Source organism: Trichechus manatus, unplaced genomic scaffold (genome assembly GCF_000243295.1).
Source record: "Trichechus manatus latirostris isolate Lorelei unplaced genomic scaffold, TriManLat1.0 scaffold00014, whole genome shotgun sequence".
Lineage (NCBI taxonomy): Eukaryota > Metazoa > Chordata > Mammalia > Sirenia > Trichechidae > Trichechus > Trichechus manatus.
In genome coordinates, this window is record NW_004443950.1 from 26248734 (window position 1) to 26269479 (window position 20746).

The window sequence follows — 20746 nt, forward strand, 5'->3', positions numbered from 1 at the left end:
TCACGAGTATCACTTTATGTCCCACAGTCCAGTCCAATCCCTGTCTGAAGAGGTGGCCTCAGAAATTGTTTTAGTTCTGGGCTGATAAAGAATCCAGGGGCCATGCTTTCCGGGGTTCCTCCAGTCTCAGTCAGACCATTAAGCCTGGTCTTCTTCCTAGAATTTGAGTTCCACACTCCACCTTTCTCCTGCTCCATCTGGGACTCTCTGTTGTGTTCCCTGTAGGATGGTCATTGGTGGTAGCCGGGCATCTTCTAGTTCTTCTGGTCTCAGGCTGATGAAGTCTCTGGTTTATGGGGCCCTTTCTGTCTCTTGGGCTAATACTTTCCTTGTGTCTTTGGTGTTTTTCATTCTCCTTTACTCCAAGTGGTTGGGACCAATCGATGTTTCTTAGATGGCCGCTTGCAAGCTTTTAAGACCCCAGACGTCACTCACCAAAGTAGGATGCAGAACATTTTCTTAATAAGCTTTGTTATGCCAATTGACCTGGATGTCCCCTGAAAGCATGGGCCCCAGATCCCTGCCCTTGCTACTCTGTCCCTCAAAGTGTTTGATTGTATTCAGGAAACTTCTTAGCTTTGATTTAGTTCAGTTGTGCTGACTTCGCCTTTAGTGTGTGCAGTCCTTCCCTTCACCTAAGATAATTCTTGTCTACCATCTAGTTAGTAAATAACCCTCACTCTCCCTCCCCACCCTCATAACCATCAAAGAATGTTTTCTTCTGTGTTTAAACCTTTTCTTGAGTTCTTATAACAGTGGTCTTATACAATATTTGTCCTTCTATGACTGACTAAATTCACTCAGCATAATGCCCTCCAGATTCCTCCATGTTATGTTTAAGGGCTTCATCGTTGTTCTTTATTGTAGAGTAGTATTCCATTGTGTGGATATGCCATGATTTGTTTATCCATTTGTCTGTTGATGGGCACCTAGGTTGTTCCCATCTTTTTGCTATTGTGAACAGTGCTGCTATGAACATGGGTGTGCGTATATCTATTCGTGTGATGGCTCTTACTTCTGTAGGATATATTTCAAGGAGCAGGATAGCTGAAGCGTTTGGTACTTCTACTTCTAGATTTTTAAGGAAGTGCCAAATCGATTTCCAAAGTGGTTGTACCATTTTATGTTCCCATCAACAGTGTATAAGTGTACCAGACTCTCCACAACCTCTCCAGCAATTATTACTTTGTGTTTTTTGGATTATTACTAGCCTTGTTGGGGTGAGATGATATCTCATTGTAGTTTTGATCTGCATTTCTCTAATCACTAATGATCGTGAGCATTTCTTCATGTGTCTGTTAGTTGCCTGAATGTCTTCTTTGGCGAAGTTCATATCCTTTGCCCATTTTTTAATTGGGTTATTTGCCTTTTTGTCGTTGAGGTTTTGCAGTATCTTGTAGATTTCAGAGATTAGACACTGATTGGATTCGTCACAGCCAAGATTTTTTTCCCAGTCTGTAGGTTGTCTTTTTACTCTTTTGGTGAAGTCTTTTGATGAGCATAAGTGTTTGATTTTTAGGAGCTCCCATTTATCTAGTCTCCCTTCTGGTGCTTGTACCTTGTTACTTACGGTTCATATTGTGTTTATGCCCTGTATTAGGGCTCCTAGCGTTGTCCCTATTTTTTCTTCCATGATCTTTATCGTTTTTGATTTTATATTTAAGTCTTTGATCCATTTTGAGTTAGTTTTTGTGCATGGTGTGAGGTACGGTCTTGTTTCAGTTTTTTGCAGATGGATATCCAGTTATGCCAGCACCATTTGTTAAAGAGACTGTCTTTTCCCCAGTTAACGGACTTTGGGCCTTTGTCAAATATCAGCTGCTCATAGATGGATGAATTTACGACTGGATTCTCAATTCTGTTCCATTGGTCTATGTATCTGTTGTTGTACCAGTACCACGCTGTTCTGACTACCATGGCGGTATAATAGGTTCTGAAATCAGGTAGTGTGAGGCCTCCCATTTGTTCTTCTTCTTGAGTAATGCTTTTAATTATTCGGGGCCTCTTCTCTTTCCATATGAAGTTGGTGATCTGTTTCTCCATTGCATTAAAAAACGCCAGTGGAATTTGGCTCGGGATTGCATTGCATCTGTAGCTCGCTTTGGGTAGAACCGACATTTTCACAATGTTGAGCAAAGCAGACATCCTTCTGATCCTGGCGCCCAACCAAGAGTATTTTAGGACCTTTCAGTCACGTGAGCCAATAAAGTCCCTTTATCTAGAAGTCGGTTTGAGACGGTTTCTGCTCCTCGCACTTGAACAAGTACCAGCTACCACAGCGAGCTTTACAAAGAGAGCGGCTTTTCCTTAGGTTTGTTTTTTGACAAACTGAGTACATCATTTGCAATACTTTTAACAGACATCAGAAAACAATACTAAGCTTTTACATTGTCCTGAAATCATTCAGCATAGAAGTTAAAAAGAGACACATAGTTATTTGACTCCATCATCTTAAACAGTGCTGGGAAGCTAGCTTTGGTGGCCCCAGCGTGGCCTGTTCCAGTTCTGCTCCCTCAGTCCTCTTTTCCTTCCTGTCACCAGCACACTTTGCCACATTTCAGCCCCACTTGCCGGAGAACTGGCCGTCTCTTTACAAGAAGGGCTCATGCTGCACCTTGGAGCCCCTGTGAGCGCAGCCCTATCAGCCTCATGCGGTCTCTGCTTCTGTGTAGCTCAACGAGCAGCTGCCTGTGGCCAGGAGGGCTGCAAACACTGACCCTGGCTTCTTCTGCAGGACCTCAGGCTTGTCAAACTCCACGACCTAGGAGACAGAGAAAGGAGGGGAGGGGACCAGGACACAGCTGAACTCGGTCTTGAAGAATGAGAAGGCCTCCTGGGGCAGCGCCTATGCGCCCACATCCCACCAGCCCAGAGTGGCAGCTCTCACCTTCCCATTGCCCATGACAAGGATGCGGTCACAGCTGAGGACCGTGGTGATGCGGTGTGCAATGACGAGCACCGTGCAGCCCCGGAAGGCCTCGCGGATGGCGTGCTGAATCAGGGTGTCAGTCTCCAGGTCGATGGAGGCTGTGGCTTCATCAATAAGGATGATCTGGTGGACACAAAACATGGGTGACAGTGGCCACCTTGGTCCCTGGAGACCTGGACCTTGTCCTGGTTCTACCACCAACTCACTGTGAGACTTTAGATAAATTCCTCCCTCCGGGCCTCAGTTTCCTTAGCTGTGAAATGCAGAATTGGACTGAATTCAAAACCCACTGAGAGTTCTAATTATCCATACATTACAAAGAAAGTGTTAGGGTTTCAACCAAGAGCTAACTACATTTTAGTGAACAGAGACCTAAGTTCTTGGAAATCAAAAAGTCCCAGTGGCAACTTCTTGTTTTATTAACTGCCCTCCTACCTGCCTGAGTGAACCAAGAGAAACGCCTCCAAAGGGTAGTACGTGCTCATCCTAGGTTCACGTGAGCTAGTTGTAGCTAGTACATGGATAAACATTCTTTTTAACATTGTTTGTGTGTATTTCATTAATAATGTGCATTAGAAAAATACAGCTAGCACATAAATTATGATTTCACAAATGTCACTGTTTGAGATGAGACAGTTTCTTAAAAGGAGTGTCATTAGTAAACCATGGAGTTCCTGGTGGTGGGAACAGTTATGTGCTTGGCTATTAACCAAAAAGGTGGAAGTTCAAGACCACCCTGAGGAGCCTCAGAAGAAAGGCCCGGCAATCTACTTCTGAAAAGTCATCCATTGAAAACTCTATGAAGCACAGTTCTACTGTGACATACATGGGGTCTCCATGAGTCAGAACCTACTTGATGGCAGCTGAACTTTTTGATTAGTAAATCGTAGGATAGGTGGTACACAGATACGACAAAAATCATACACTGAAGATTCAAATTTGGGAAACAATATATAGAGGAGGCAATTTCAGCACCAAGCAGCTAAGTGGCTGTGCATGAGGAACTGAGGAGCTGAGAAAGTGCCACATACATACTGCAAATCATGATGTCCCTCTTGCTTAACGAGGGAGGGAGGACCTACCGCCCCTGAAAACTTCTCCCCTTCTGCACGCCCCCCTGAGCCCCGCCTTCTCTTTCCCCCCAGCACTGACAGTAGGCGCCAACGCTTTTTGCATTTATAACTAGTTAATCATGGTGTGTGTGAGTGTGTGTGAGTATGCACGTGTGTGCGCATGCATGTGAGTGTGGAGGAGGTGCACGTGTAAATATGTGTGTCTGCGTGTGTGTGTGTGTGTCTGCGTGTGTGTGTGTGTGTTGCCGCACCGTGAAATGGAACCTTCGCTCGGACTAGCTCAGGCAGCCAGCACACCAGAAATTACAAAGTACCTGGAATACTTCCAGAAACACGGTTACATTAAACTTTTAAAAATGTATGTAATTTTTCTCTGAGTGAACTGTCATCTGATTCCCAACTCTAATAAAAACTGGAAGAGTATCCTGCATCGAAATTTTAAGACAAATGTACAGAAGATATTTTTAGAGTAACAAGTTTCTAGCCTCCTGCCTTCTCCTGAGGAAAAGAGCATCATAATGCGGTTTCAGTGGGGGAACATTGCAGCTCAGCTGTAGGATATCAGGGTTTCACGGAGCCCAGGCTGAGGTTCTCCACCTACAACGCCTCACCCACACCACAAATACATGTGGAAAGGCGTTCAGTGAAAGGAGTGAGCTCTTTGGATTTTGAGGGAAGAGCATGTGGCCACACTTCTGCCACAACAGAGGGAGAAAGAGCCAGCGTGGTGCCCCGAGCCGGGCGCCATCCGTGACTCCCCAAGGCCTTTCGGTCCCGCCCTCTGGCGGCAGCCTCACCTTGGAATTGCGAAGGAGGGCTCGAGCGATGCAGAGCAGCTGCCTCTCCCCTACAGAAAAGTTGTCACCATTTTCCACAACTTCTGCTTGCAGCCTTTTTGGAAACTTTGAGATCTGGTGGAAGAGGGGATGCCATATTGGCCACCAAGAAAGAAAGTTAGGAGCTGACCCCCTTCAGACCTCACCTGTCACGTTTTGTAACACTTCTCCCCCACACTCTCTGCTCTAGCCACTGGCCTTTATGTTCCTTAACTGTGCCCAGCTCATGCCCACCTCAGGGCCTTTGCATATGCTAGTTCCTCTGCCTGGAAACGTTCTCTCAAAGATCTTTGCCTGGCTGCCCCCCAACAGTTGGTCTCAGCTCAAATGTCCTTAAAGAGGCCTTGCCTGGCCACCTGAGCCAAAGCAGCCGCTCCCACTGAAGTTTCTGCTGGTCCCATTGTCCTGTTACACTGTCCTCCAGCTCTGACCGCTGTCTGAAGGACTCTCAGGTATTACGTTGTTTGTTGTCGTCCCCTCCCATTGAATGGCAGCACTAGGAGGGAAAAGACCCACCCACCTCATCTCTGCTGGGTCCCCAGAGCCTGGAACAGTGCCTGGCACGTTGTCAGAGCCTGAGCGACATGAGCCTTATTGAGGAATTCCAAGTAATCTCACCTCCATGAGATTAGTTAATCTATCCCACAAAGCAGCAGCATCTGAAATATCATGTGAGGGGAGCCCCCAAAGGCCAGTTCCCCTGTTGAGAGGCAGGCGACAACCAAGAACTAGGCTTGGGAGCTACTTACTGTCTTGGCCAGAAATGTCTTCTCCAAGACATCCCAGATCTGCTCGTCCGTGCAGCAGCCGAAGGGATCTAAGTTGAATCTGCCATAAGAGAGGAGGAGAATGTTCAACGGCCTCACTTGGTCCCTGAGATCTCTGTCCTATACATAGAAAGTCACCAAGAATGGCTGGAACTGCGTGACTGGGAGAGGGTGGGGAAGGAGGCGTTTCGGGAAACCCATGGAAGCACCATGAATGATCCGCTCTTGTGCCTCCCTGGCACCTATTCCTTCTTCTGCAGACAACAGCCCCCACGTTTTTTCGGGGATCCACCTCCACCCAGGTGAGACCCCGTGTGGTCCAGGTGGAGCTCTACCACCAACTACAGGGGATGGTAACCAATCAGAGTGTATCTCAGGACTTAGGAGGCAGCCAGCCACCAGAAAAGGGGCGTGCTCTTTCCCCTGGACTGAAGGGAGGAGCTTGCAGCTGTTTTGCCACCGGAAGTGGGATACCTGGAGCTTCCAGAGGCCTCCAGGTAGAGCCTGCAAATGAAAGCAAGGCAGAGCTAGGGGGAACTGGTCCTTGAATGCAGCCACGGCCTTCCCAGTATTGTGAGTCCATAGAGGCCTTTTTCCTTAAGGCACTTGGGGTTGGTTTTTCTTTCTCTTGCAGTGGAAAGAATCCTAATTGATCATCCAGGCAACTGACATCAGGTTGGGATTAATCTACGTTTTGTACCCAATAAGGTCTGCACTTTCATTTAGCACAGGCACATTATAAATACTTCCCTGTTACACGACCACTGAGCCCTGATTGAAACCTGTTCTTCACCACTGCTTTATCTCCTCCTGCTTCTGGAAGCCACATGTTTTGTGTGTAGGGCTGGATTGTATTAAAGAAGTATCAGGTAGAATAATTCTTGATTTACAGGATAAGTGATTCTCTCCAAGGCATTTTCACAGACTGGCCCTTTTGACAGCCTCTCCCCCATGCAATGGTCAGAGACGTGTCTTTCTACTGAGACCCCTCTCACTGTGGATTTTCAGTGCTAAGTGGCTTTTTTTGGTCACATCAGGATGACAGGCAGACTGCAAAGAAAGACACTCAGAGGTAGAGGGAGCCTTAAAGGGTAGAGGACCCAGATCTCCTGGATTCTAGTCCATATCTCCCCCTGCAGCCCAGGGGAAATTTAACAGGTTATGGGGTGAGATTACCTGTGGTCACCTCTTAAATGTACTGTTTACTTTTGTGTGTCCCTAGAGAAGGCACTTGCCCTCTCTAAGTTTAGTGCCCGCACCTGTAAAATGGGGATAATAATCGTACCTGGAAACCCTGGTGGTGTAGTGGTTAAGAGTTACAGCTGCTAACCAAAAGGTCGGCAGTTCGAATCCACCGGGTGTTCCTTGGAAACCCTATGGGACAGTTCTGCTCTGTCCTATAGAGTCACTATGAGTCGGAATCAACTCGACAGCAACAGGTTTTTTTTTATGGGTTTCATCATGCCTACCTCATAGAGTTCTTGCGACAGTTAAAGACAGCAATTTAAAGTGTAGGGTTGGCACATACAAATGTCAATAAATATTGGTTCATATTTTTACTACTTTTATACCCAGGCACAGTAATACTAGCTGAGTTCTACCTTAACACAGAAATCTATCACCAAACATTTCCTCATTCCCCTAACAAAACACAGTCCTTTGAGACCCTGTGTCTGTGCACACATTGTTCATTCCTCCTAGAAAGACTTTTCTCCTTTTTCTGCCGGGTGGGCTGTACTCATCCTTCAAGACCCTGCTCAAATGTCCCCTCCTCTGTGAAGCCTTCCTGGATTCACCCAGACGGAGTTGATTGCCCCACTTCTTGGCTCCCTTAGCACTGTGTTCATATCTCTCATCTAGCATTTACCTCCTTATATTCTAATTTGTTGGGTCACACATCTACTCACACTGTAACACACACACACACACACACACACACACACACACACACACACGGAGTCGATTGTGAGCTCTCCGGGGGATCAGCAGACCTGTTCATTCATCACAGCATCCCCAGTTCTTAGCACAGTGTCTGGCCCCTGGCAGAGACTCAGAAAAGTAAGTTAAATGGATAAAAGGATCAATGAATGAAGGACTCTCTGGTGGTCAGTCTATCCTCCTGCCTCTGTGAATGCCCCTTAAATACTCTTGAAACGGGTTCAGATTTAGCTTATTTTCTAAAGCATAAAAAGCATAGATCCCTACAATTCAACAACAAAAAGACAAACAATACAGTTTACAAACGGGCAAAGGATTGACTGAACATTTCTCCAAAGAAAAGATACAAACGGTCAACTGTTGTTAGTTGCCATCAAGTTGGTTTCGGCTCGTGGCGGCCCCGTGGGTGCAGAGTAGAACCGCGCTCCACAGGGTTTTCGTGGCCTTTCAGAAGCAGATGCCGCTGGGTGGGCTGGAACCACCCGTCTTTCAGTTAGTAGTCTAGTGCTTAACCTTTTGTGCCAGTCAGGGATCATGAGTCGTTAGGAAAATGAAAATCAAAACCACAATGAGATACAGCTTCACGCCCAGTAAGATGGCTGCTATTAAAAAAAAAGAAAAGAAAAGTAACAAGTGTTGGCAAAGGATGTGGAGAAACTGGAACCTCATCCACTGCTGGTGGGATTGGAAATGGCACAGCTGCTTTAGCGAACAATTTGGTGGTTCCTTAAAAAATTAAACACAGAATTACCATAAAAAAAACCAAACCTGTTGCTGTCGAGTCAATTCCGACTCCTAATGACCCTAATAGGACAGAGTAGAACTGCCTCATAGGGTTTCCAAGGAGCGCCTGGTGTATTTGAACTGCTGACCTTTTGGTTAACAGCCATAACTCTTAACCACTATGGCAACAGGGTTAACATACGACCCAGAAATTCTACTCTTAGGTATTATACACCCAAAAAAGTGAAAACAGAGACTCCAACGGACCCTTGTACACCAGTGTTCATTGCAGCATTATTCACAACAGCCAAACCTGGAAACAACCCAAGTGTCCATTGACAGACGAATGGATGAACAAATTGTGGTGGACATATACAAGTTAATATTATTCAGTCATTAAGATAAATGAAGTTCTGATACATGCTACGATATGGATGAATCTTAAAATCATTAATCTGAGAAAAGTAAGCCAGACACAAAGGACAAAAATATTGTATGATCCTACATAGATGAAATATCTCAAATAGGCAAATATAAGGAGACAAAAAGTAGATAGTGGTTACCAGGGGCTGAGGCCAGAGGGGGATGAGGAGTTATTGTTTATTGATTGGGATGATGAGAAAATTTTGGAAATAAATAGCAGTGCTGGTGGGAAATAAAAAGAAAAGCACAGATTCCCCATCTTCCCCAGTCTCCATGCCTTTATGTTTCTGCACAGCTAAAGTAGATTGCCAGGTAGAAGTACTAATCTGGATAAAAAGTAGCCCTCCAAGTTGACTTCTGAGGAAATGGAAAGTGTATGAAGAGTCTGGAAGCTCCGTTCTTGTCTGCTTCACTGACTGGTCTGTCGGGATTATTTCCCACTTCTGCACTGCCCAGACTGTGTCACTGTGAAGAACTACTTCTTAACCTCTAGCCTGAAACTCCAAGGCCTTTCCTCAGTGGGTAGAGAGAAGAGAATCGGCCCCATCCGGACTCAAGCGCATATGGCAGTTGCAGTGCCAATACTTAATTGTGAACTGAAATTTGACCAAGCCATCAGGTGTTTAAAAAATTATGCCTTGCTTTTGTTGGGGGCATTAGAGTTGACGAGTGCTCTTGTGTAAATGAGGGCCTCATTCAAACCTCAAGGACACCTCAGTGAGGTGGGCCAGGTAGGCACGAGGGACCCCATTTGCCAAGGAGAGATCTGAGGCCCAGAAATTGAGGCACTGTCCCAGGGTCACTAGCTAATTAGAGGTAGCCCTGATCTGGAATCCTGATCTTGCGACCCTTCCTGGAGTCAGTCCTCTGCATCAAATGGGCATCAGGCCTATTGGTGTTGGTAGCTGCTGTCGAGCCAGCGCTGGACTCACGGTGACCCCCTGCACAATGGGACAAAATGCTGCCCAACCCGCGCCGTCCCCCGATTGGTTGTGGATCAAACCATTGTGATCTGTAGGGTTTCCACTGGCTGAATTTTGGAAGTGGATCATCAATGCTTTCTTCCTGGCCCATTGTAGTCTGGAAGTTCCACTGAAACCTGTTCAGCATCACAGCAACTCACAAACCACAACTGACAGACAGGTGGCAGCTGTGCTTCAGGTCGTGGCTGGGAATCAAACCTGGGTCTCCCCCATGAAAGGTGAGACTTCTACCACTACACCACCAAGGCCTCTGGTGCAGTACTTGCCTGATGGTTCCAGAGAGCAGGACAGGATCTTGAGGGATAACCGAGAGCTTGGATCTCAGCTCCTCCAGGCCAATGCTGCAGGTATCCACACCGTCGATGAGAATCCTTCCTGCTGTGGGCTCCACCAGGCGGAAGAGAGCCACTCCCAAGGAGGACTTCCCTGTTGGCAAGAAACAAATGAGTCTCCGTTTCCTGAGTCTGCACTAGGGGCATTCTCAGTGGACCCACCCCCTCCATGGCCCATTCTTTGTCATTGTGACCACTGAGAGGGCAGAAGGGGGCTGGGGTCTCCACTTTAAGTGGAGCCCAAAACACGAGCAGTTTTCTTACAGTCTGCGTCAAAGGTCACCAATGGAGCCTCTGGATCAAATCCAGCCACATATCTGCAGATGTCACTCTTCGCCCCCTGCTATCCACCTTCCCAGAGCCTGCACATGAATGCACTGCCCCCAGCCTAAAGCGCTCCTCTCCTGGATTCTGGTCCCTCTCCAAGTCTCAGCTCAAATGTCACCTCACAGCCCAGGCCACCATAGCTCAGGTGGCCCACCAACCCCGGGACTCAGTATAACACCACCCACTTGTTTCCTTCAGGTCATCACCACGGCCCTGTGATTATCTTGTTTATTTCTTAATTCAGTGACTTCACAACTGTCTCCCCTACTGGAATTCCGTGAAGGAGGGACTTTGGGGTTCGGGTCACCACACTAACGCCAGGGCCCAGCACAGAGTGAGGACCCTAAAAAAACTTGTTGCGAACACAAGCCCCAAAATAAATCTGGCACCCGAAGTCCAGAGGACAGGACAGGGAACGGCCCGGCCGCTCAGCTCACCAGAACCCGTCCGTCCCACGATGCCCACCACTTCCTGGCTGTGAATCGTCAGGTTGATGCCATCCAGGACAATAGGTGTGTTGTCTCGGTATTTCATCTGATAATCCTGGAAGGTGATTTCTCCGCGCTGCGGCCACCCATGAAGACAGCTCACACCTTCCACGGGCAGAGGAGCCTCGGGGACACCCATCTCATGTTTAAAGAAGGGAAAAAGGAATCAGTAGTTGTCATCCCCCTTGGCCTGTCCCCGCCGACCCTCCGGCCTCAGTGTTGTGGTGTCACTCACCCAGCCTGCCCAGCACCCTGCTCGAGCCCCCGCTGCGTGACCAGAGGAACCCCAAAAGGTCCCTGTACTCCAGAACATTCCCTTACTCCCCTGAAATGCTCATAATTTTGTCCCAGAAGAACGAGTGGCCCAGAGAGCTGCCCGCTCATTGTAACTTAGCCCACTGTTCTCTGATTCGTTCTGGGAGGTTTTATATAGACTCCAGAACAGTGCTGCTGAGGGCCGCAGAGCTAAGCCACCAAGAGGGCGTGTTTCACAGCTCAGCGTCCTCACTCTGGTTCATCCCTCTCTGTCCTCAGCCCGTGAGGTGGGCATTTTTAGATTCATTTCACAGGTGAGCAAGTAGAGGCGCAGATCACACAGCTTATGAGAGAACGAACCGGGACTCAACCCCAGGTCCCAGGCTGGCCTGACTCCAAATCCGCTGCTCTTCCCCCCGGGAGCCGCGGAGCACATTGGGAGGAAAGAACACTGGAGGAGAAGCGGGGGCTCCAGGTTGCACGTCACGGCTCTCTGCTGCCTGTGCAATGTCACAGCAGCGTCGCCCCCTCCCGTAACAGGCAGGAGACCCGGCTTTAGGGGCGGGGGCTCTGCCAGCCCCTGGCTGTGTGATCTTCAACAAGATGCTCAGAGTAACCAAGCCTCAGTTTCCTCATCCGGGTAATGTGTGTAATAATTCATCCGGCCTCATAGAATTGTTTTGTGATTCTGTGAGATGATCTATAAAGGGCTTGGCACAGAATCCGGCACGTAGAAACGGCTCAGTGACAGTAGCGAACATTACTGACAGTTTCCTCTGGACCAGGTGCTGCTCTAAGTACTTCACACTGTGTATCATTTACCTGCGAAACAACCCAATGAAGTAAATACTGTTATCAGTCCCATTTCAGGACGGGAGACAGAGAGGGTGAATAACTTGCCCAAGGTTAGACAGCTAATCCAAGCGGCAAAGCTAGTACTTGAACCCAGGCACTCTGACTCCAGAATCTGTGCTCCTGACTTCTCTGACATAGATAGAATAACAATAATAATAGATAATAATAATTATTAGGAGTCACTTGGCGGCACAAACAATTAAGCACTCAACTACTAACCAAAATGTTGGCAGTTCAAACCCACCCAAAGGGGCCTTGGAAGAAAGGCCTGGTGATCTGCTTCTGAAAGGGCATAGCCTTGAAAACTCTATGGAGCACCACAAGGGATTGTCTATTCTGCACCCATGGGTCACCATGAGTCCGAATCAACTCGACAGCCATTGGTTTGGTTTTTTGGGTTATAGTTATTATTGTAACAATGATTACTGTCCAATTATTATAACAATAATAATAACAACTATTTGCTGTTATTGTGACTCTTGGGCAGTCTACAACCTCCCTTTCCTAAACAGGCGAATTACTCCCTCTGCATCAGCAGTGGAGATGTGACGGGTGTGGTGAAGGTCTGAAGACCTCAGAGAGGTGGGGTGCGAAGGTCCAGGGAGATGGGGAGGGAGGGCCTGGGGGTGCAGACGCCCCAGAAGGTATGCCCCATGCAGGGATGTGGAGCCTTGTAGAGCTTTCCCCCCCAGACAGGACCTGCGCCCCACCTTCATGTACTGTAGCATCCTCTCTGCAGCCATGAAGCGCGCCTCTGTCTCCGAACCAAACCGGGCAGTGGCCTGGAGCTTGGACGCCAGCTGGAACCAAGAGAAGCAGCAAGAGATCCAGAGACTGCTGGAGGTGTTCACGCTCTCATCGCCCTGAAAACCACTCATGGCCCTTCCCCCACTCCTCAAAGCAAGACCACTTCCCTGAGGACAGGGAGCAGGTGTCCCGGCGCCCCCTCAGCCCACTTCTGAGTTTCGCTGCAGCTGTGGTGGGCAGACCCAGGCAAGGATCCCCCTGACACCGCTCCACTCCCAGTACTCTCTGTTTGCTTTCTTTCTGTTTTCTCTCCCCCAGAGTACCAGAAATCTTGGGAGTAATTCTGCGCTACAGCATAGCAGGTGGTACGTGTGTGTGTGTGTGTGTGTGTGTGTGTGTGTGTGTGTGTGTGTGTGTGTGGAGTGTGTGTCAAAGAGAGGCAAGCTTAGAAAGAGAGATTGATTGAGAGATTGAGCCTTATGGAAAGAGCTGCCTCCTTCTAGCTGTGGGAGCATGGGCAAGTTACTTAAACTCTCTAAGCCTCAGTTTCCTGATCTGTAAGATAGGAACAATAACAGCTAACGTTTATTGAGCATTTATTCTGCACTACACAAGGCACTATTTTAGGTATTTTACATGTATTAACCCTCAGGTTTGCACATATTCCTCACAAGTGTGTGATTTAGGTACATTTATTCTCACCGTTTTACAGAGGAGAATCCCAGGCACGGGGGTGGAACGAAGTTGCTCAAAGTCACACAGCTGGTAAGTGGCAGCGGCTGGTCTGAACCTAGACATTCCAAAGCACAGGCTCTTAACCCCTGTATCTCATGCAGGAGGGTCGTTGTTGTTGTTGGGTGCCATCAAGTCAGTTCTGACTCAGAGTGACCCTACTCAGAACAGAAGGAAATGTTGCTGGGGCCTGTGCCATGCTCCCAATAGTAAGTGGGTTTGAGCCCATTGTTGCAGCCACCGGGTCAATCCATCTCATTAAGGGTCTTGTTTTTTGCTGACCCTCTGCTTTAGCAAGCTTGATGTCCTTCTCCAGGGACTGGTCCTCCCCACCTCGATAACAAGTCTAAAATAAGAGAGACAAAGTCTCGCCATCCTCCCTTCTAAGGAGCACTCTGGTTGTACTTCTTCCAAGACAGATTTGTTTGTTCTTCTGGCAGTCCATGGTGTATTCAATATTCTTTGCCAACACGGTGATTCAAAGGCATCAATTCTTCAGTCTTCCTTTTTCATTGTCCAGCTTTCACATATATCTAAGGTGATTGAACAGACCATGGCTTGGGTCAGGGGCGCCTTAGTCATCAAAGTGACATCTTTGCGTTTTAACACTTTAAAGAGGTCTTCTGCAGCAGATTTGCCCACTGCACTATGTTGTTTGATTTCTTGACTGCAGCTTCCATGGGCGTTGATTGTGGATCCAAGTAAAAATGAAATCCTTGACAATCTGAATATTATCTTCATTTACATTATCTCTGGGGAAAGGTTCTTGTCTCCGTTGAGCTTCTATTATTTGGTTCCTTGGCGATCTTCCTGTGGTTTGGCATCTGTTGTCCCCCCACCCCACCCCCATGCCCCACCCCCGTCTCTGCTTGCTTCTCTGAGGTTAATCTGCTCCTTTCAGATCGCAAAGGTGATTGGTTTAAGACATACCCTACACGGATATGGCCTCATTAACGTAGTAAAGGAGACCCTATTCCCAGATGGGATTACATTCACAAGTGTAGAGTTTAGGATTTACAACATATATTTTGGGGGGACATAGTTCAATCCATAGCATGCTTTTCATGATTTAAGAAAAATAATACACAATAATAATAAGAGAAATGTTTCTCTCCCATTCAGTAATTTAGAAATTATTGTATTTTCATTTTAATTCATTTCTTCTACTGTTAAACACAAATACAGTAAATTTTAAAATTTTTTATAAACTATCATTTTAATATCTTTTTTTATAAATACATATTTTTAAGCTATTTATCTAGATAACCTTCTATCTGCATAAATATGTAGAGAGAGAATTGGAGTGAAGATCAGCTGGTAATGAAGGTTTTTATTGGATGAAGGAGAGTGGGTGACTTTTAACATTTTTCTTTGTACTTGTCTGTAGTGTCCGAATTTTTATGAGTCGGCATGTATTATTTTTATTAATCTAAAATAGTATTTTAAAAATATAGCCGTAAGTGCTTAGGGAAAGGTGCACTCAATAACCTAAGAAACTAAACGTACTAGTAAACCGCGTGTCCCAGCGTGGATGGAATCGGCTCTCCCACACCGCGTGTCCCAGCGTGGATGGAATCGGCTCTCCCACGCCCAGCAGGATTGGATCACGTCATTAGTTTGGTTCACACGTCCTGGTCCCTAGGTAAGGAGCCTGGGTGGTGCAATGGTTAAGTGCTCCGCTGTTAACCAAAAGGTCAGCAGTTCGAATCCACCGGTGGCTCCCTGGCAGGTGTACAACTTACTGACAGAAATTACAGTAATCGGCTGTGCAACCGTACCCTTCATCAATGTGGTATTTCCGTTACCGCAAACCCTCCCTTTCCCCCTACCTCCCACCCAGGTAACCACTAATAAACTTTGTTCTCTGTGCATCTGCCTTTTCTTGTCTTTATATAAGTGAGGTTATACAATATCTGTCCTTTCGCGGCTGACTTATTTTACTCAGAGTAACATCTTCCAGCCCCACCCATAGTACAGCACGTATCAAGACTCCATTTCGCATACTGGCTGAGCAGTATTCCATCGTATGTATGTACCACATTGTGTTTATCCGCTCATCGGCTGATGGACATTTAGATTGTTTGCACCTTTTGGCTATTGTGAACAGTGCTGCAATGAACATTGGTGGGCAAGCCTCTGACTCTCCCTGCCTTCAAGTCTTTCGGGTATATACCTAGAAGTGGAATTGCTGGGTCATATGGTAGTTCTATTTTCAGTTTTTTGTGGAACTGCCACACTGTCTTCCACAATGGATGTACTATTTTGCATTCCCATCAGCAATGGGTAAGGGTTCCAATTTCCCAACATCCTCACCAACATTTGTTATTTTCTATTTTTTTGTTTTTTGTTTTTTTAATCTTAGTCATTCTAGTGGTATCTGATTGCGGTTTCGATTTGCATCCCTCTGATGGTTAACGATGTTGAGCATCATTTCTTGTGTTCAGTGGCCATTTGATCATCCTCTGGTGAAATGTCTATTCAAGTCCTTTGCCCATTTTATGATTGGGTTGTCTTTTTGTTGTTAAGTTGTTGAAGTTTTATACATGTTTTGGTTAGTAGATTCTTGTCAGATGTATGGTTCTGAAGATATTCTCCCAGTCAGTAGCTTGTCTTTTCACTTTTTTGGTAAAGTCTTTTGATGAATAAAAGTTTTTAATTTTTATGAGGTCCCATTTATTTATTTTGTCGTTTGCTGTTTGTTCTTTTGTTATTACATTTGATAATCCATCGTTAAAAGCCAAGGAGTGCTGGCGAAGTGGTTAAAGTGCTTGGCTGCTAAGTGAAAGGTCAGCGGTTCAAACCCATCAGCAGCTCCTCTGGAGAAAGATGTAGCAGTTGGCTTCCTTAAAGATTACAGCCTTGGAAAGCCTGTGGGGCGGTGCTGCTCTGTCCTATAGGGGCGCTGTGAGTCGTGATCCACTCAATGGCAATGGATTTGTTAAAAGCTAGGCCTGACAGCATTGCCCCTGCTTGTTCCTGTAAGAATTTTAGGGTTTTAGTTTGCACATTTTGGTCTTTAATCCGTTTTAAATTTGTTTTTGTGTATGGTGTGAGGCATGGATCCTGTTTCATTTTTCTGCAGGTGGAATCCAATTTTCCCAGCACCATTTATTGAAGAGACTCTTCTTTCTCCATCAAATGGACTTAGCACCCTTGTCAAAAATCAGTTGACCATAGATGTGTGGGTTTATTTCTGGACTTTTAATTCCATTCCATTGGTCTATGTGTCTATTGTTATACCAGTACCAGGCTGTTAGGATTACTGTAGCTGTATAGCATGTTTTAAAATCAGGAAGTATGAGTCCTCCTACTTTGTTCTTCTCTTTCAACATTGCTGTAGCTATTCAGGGCCTCTTTCGATTCCATATAAAGTTGAGGATTGGTTTTTCTATTTCGGTAAAGAAGACTGTTGGAATTTTGATCAGGATTGTGTTGAATCTGTAGATAGCTTTGGGTAGTACTGACATCTTAACAATTTCAGTCTTCCAATCCATGAACATGGAACATCTTTCTATTCATTTAAGTCTTCTTTAATCTCTTTCAGCAGTGTTTTATAGTTTTCATTGCTTTTCATCTTCTTTTGATGCTTCCCGTGTCATTCAATTTTCTGCCCATAGAATCCTTCAAAACTGCAACTCGAGGCTTGAATTTTTAATTCAGCTCTTTCAGGCTTGAGAAATTCTGGGCGTGTTCTTCTTCTTTGGTTTTCTAACTCCAGGTCTTTCCACATTTCATTATAATTCTTTACTTTGTCTGCTTGCGCCACCCTTTGAAATCTTCTTTCTTATTTACTTCATCACTGCTTCCATTTGCTTTATCTACTCTATGGCAAGAGTAAGTTTCAGAGTCTCTTCTGACATCCATTAAGGTTTTCTCTCTCTCTTTTTTTTTTTTCCCCTGTCTTTTCAATGACCTTTTGCTTTCTTCATGTATGTTGACCTGGATGTCATCCCACAACTCTTCTGGTCTTCGGTCATTAGTGTTCAGCGCGTCATATCTATTCTTAAGATGGTCTCTAAATTAAGCTGGGATATATTCAAGGATGTATTTGGAGTGTAGTGAGAATTAAATGAAGGAAGCACATCAACATACTGAGGGCTCAGTGAACGCTCTCATTAAATCCACTTAGTATTGTACTCGGTAGGTGTCTATGACTGAGCACTGCACAACCCACCCCTACTTGCCTGCAGGAGGTTCTGCGCATGCAGGCCTATGTGTAGGAGTGTTTTTGTGCATACCTGTGCCTGCTGCAGGGGGCTCAACAAGGATCCAGGAATGCCCCTTAGCATGTGAAAATAATGTCTCAGCACTGGGGACTGATGGAAAACTCAGTGAGTCACACACTGGATCCCAGGCTGTTAGAAAGAAAGCTGCATGACTCACAGAGAGGATGGGTAATGTATAACCCCCAGGGGGGGATCCCTGAGGCAGCCCTGGATGGACAGCCCTTCCATGGGTTTCTGTGGACGATGAGCCTTAAACAGCCCTCCCACTCCGTGCCCCAAATACCCAGTGCAGCCCTGAGAAGAGGAATTCAGGCCATGTTTCTCCAAGGAAGGTACAGAGACCAGCTACATCAGAATCCTCTAGAGGACTCGTCTTTAAAATTAAATTCCACCTTCTCCCCAAGACTTGACCCACAATCTCTACGGCAGTGCTCCTCCAGGTGTGGACCTCCTGTGGGCCCCTCCCAGACCCAGGCTGAGCAACATGTCCACGGACAGGGCCAAGGAATCTGTTTTAAGTCTTACGCACACTAAAGTTTGAGAAGCCCTGCTCTAGGGAAGCCTACATTTTTAACAACCTCCCCAGACATTCACAAAAGTTTGAGAACTGAATCAGGGCCTGAACAGTGAAGTAAGAAGACATTAGCCAGGAAACCAAGAAGTCAGGTTCTCGTCCTGGCTGTGCTTCTAACAATCTGTCCATTTGGACTACTCTTCCCCTTTGGGCCTCAGTTTCCCCTTCTTCACGAGGGTTGGTCTCTGTTGCCTATGAGATCCCTTCAATCCCAATGTTCCATGATTTCATTAAACACCTTTAAATGCAGACTTCCAAATTCAGAGGTGACATCAGGAAATGGAGCAAAGGAGCTGCATTCAGAAGGCTAAGCGCATAGCTCATAAGATGGCTAAAACCCAAGATGTGATCAAAGTCCCATGGACCCCTGAGACTGCCCAGAGGCCGCAGGCCAGGGGTCAGCACAGCCCAGGAGAACCCTGGTTGTCTAAGGGCCGTCTCTCACCTGCAGGACAAGGCTGATAGTCATGGCTTTGTAGGAATAGGAGGTGGAAGAAATGCCAAGAACCATGAACAAGGCTACAGTAAAGGTCACCAGATTGGTCATGATCTCAAGCCTCGATGACACCCATCGTGCGGAGGACAGAAACAACAGCAGGTAGTTACTCTGTTCATCAGTCAGCCTTTTAAACCTGAGAAAAAAACACACCCTGAAGACACATATGTCTGTCTAACCCAGACCTTCCATGCTCTTCTGTTGGACTCAATGATTGGTTCAAGGGTGGGCATATTGCCCAACTGGGTCAATGCAAGTCAATAACTACCAGGATTTGTGAGTGGGTGAAGGGGAGAGATTTCCCTAGTAGGATGAAGGGAGGTCTGACACTACTGCAGCCACTTTGATGCCATGAGGGGATCCTGGGGCTGCCATAGAGTCTCCAAGGTCCTGAGGCTAAAACTAACACCATGGAAGGCATAGCAGGAAAACAGACAGAGTCTTCTGGATCAAGCCTCACCTGAAGTCAGTCCTCCTTCTAGATTCTTCATTTATATGAGCTAATAGAAGCATCCCTTATTTTTGCCTAGTCGTTTCTTGTGAAAATATTTATAACTATAAAAAATTAAAAGGTTGGTTTAATGAATGTCTGTATATAGCCTCCACTTAGATTTAGCAATTATTAATATAATTGCTAATTGTTTACATTTTTCACATCACTTACATTTTTTATTCTTATGAGCACCATAAGAGTGGAGAGGATAGGGACCCTTGTCCCCGTTTTACAGATGAGACTCTGGAGGCTCAGAGAAGCAAATGGAATAAAACAAAGTTCTATCTGATGCTTCTGAAAATGACGCTACTCCCAGATGCTCTGTTTCCTACCTTCCCGCTCCTCACCACCACCGCAGCCCCCATCATCCTCAGATGGACAATAGCAGGACTTACTGGTGGAGGAAGTCCTCAGTTTTTCCATAGACATGGATGGAGCTCAGGCCACTCAGAGAGGTGAGGATGTGGGAGAAAAAAGGAGACCGGCTGTAGTTCTCCAATCTCTTGAACACACCGATGGCCCTTTTGAACATCCTGCACCAAGAATGAAGGTGAGTGACCTGAGCCATTCACCTCTGGGACCATCCAATTCTGGGTTGGTCCCAGCCTCACACCCCAAGTCACAGCCCCACTCACAAGCAAAAGGAACCCACTCACGTAAAAAAAAGAAGGTAGAGAACAGCAAGTATGGCTCCGATTACCAGGATATACGGGGACAGCACACTGTTAATGAACAGGATGGAGATCACCAATAAAACCAAGAATAGGAACTCTTCAGCAACCATAGGCAAGATCTGGTCCAGCTCATTCAGGTCCCCCGCAAAGCAGTTCAAGAGTCGGCCGATTGGGGTTGTGTCAAAGAAACTCATGGGATAGTGGAAAACCTGCGGGACAAAATTAATTGGACCATGAGAGTAGCTGCAGGCATTGCATGGAACTTGATGAAGATACTGTCACCCTTAGGCTCTGAAGAGTTGCAGGAAGAAGCATGAGGGGCCTTCGGAGGCAGCGTAGAGCAGTGATTTAGGCCATGGGCTCCTGAGTCAATTTTCCTGGGCTCCAGTGCTCCCCCGCTCCTCCACCTACTGCTGTGTGACCTGGAGCCAGTTACTTAACTCCTCTGAGCCCCAGGGCCCTGATTTCTGAAATTGAGGTTATAACGATGCTGCACAGTGTAGTGATGAATTTCATGGTAGGTGTATTATATCTCAACAGAGCTGGTATCTGAAAAGGAGAAATAATGGGTACAGAGTTTCCCAATTTGGGGTGATGAAAAAGTTTGGGATACCAAGAGTGGTGACGGTTGCACCACACTGTGAGCATGATTAGTGCCCCTGGATTGTACACTTGAAAGTGGTTCTGTTGTGTACACCACAGTAAGAGAGAGACAGAGGCAATGCAGTGAGCGTGCTTGGAGCAATGCCCGTCCCCTTGTAAGCCTACCACCAACACCAGCTCTTATGATTTCCTGCAATTGACCCATTTTCACTCAGCGTTGCCACAGATGAGCACAGTAGCAGCAATTCCACTGCGACTTCTTACGACACAGA

At 46.4% G+C, this 20746-nt stretch overlaps 2 protein-coding genes across 2 annotated transcripts in view; one reads left to right on the forward strand and one right to left on the reverse strand.

The window, feature by feature from the left end:
- LOC101346367 (multidrug resistance-associated protein 9-like) overlaps positions 1 to 2630 on the forward strand; it is a 23285-nt gene extending 20655 nt beyond the window's left edge. Inside the window, 1 exon segment of the mRNA XM_012554191.2 lies at positions 2542 to 2630. Coding sequence (XP_012409645.2) covers positions 2542 to 2630 — 89 coding nt within the window.
- Positions 2631 to 2647: 17 nt separating this feature from the next.
- The window catches only part of ABCC11 (ATP binding cassette subfamily C member 11), a 68538-nt gene continuing 50439 nt past the window's right edge, over positions 2648 to 20746 (reverse strand). Inside the window, exons 20-29 of the mRNA XM_004371694.1 lie at positions 19854 to 20080; positions 19593 to 19730; positions 18654 to 18840; positions 12640 to 12729; positions 10769 to 10958; positions 9939 to 10098; positions 5588 to 5666; positions 4800 to 4913; positions 2888 to 3052; positions 2648 to 2761 (exon numbers count right to left, since the gene is read on the reverse strand). Coding sequence (XP_004371751.1) covers positions 2648 to 2761; positions 2888 to 3052; positions 4800 to 4913; positions 5588 to 5666; positions 9939 to 10098; positions 10769 to 10958; positions 12640 to 12729; positions 18654 to 18840; positions 19593 to 19730; positions 19854 to 20080 — 1464 coding nt within the window. The remainder of the gene's footprint in view (positions 2762 to 2887; positions 3053 to 4799; positions 4914 to 5587; positions 5667 to 9938; positions 10099 to 10768; positions 10959 to 12639; positions 12730 to 18653; positions 18841 to 19592; positions 19731 to 19853; positions 20081 to 20746) is intronic.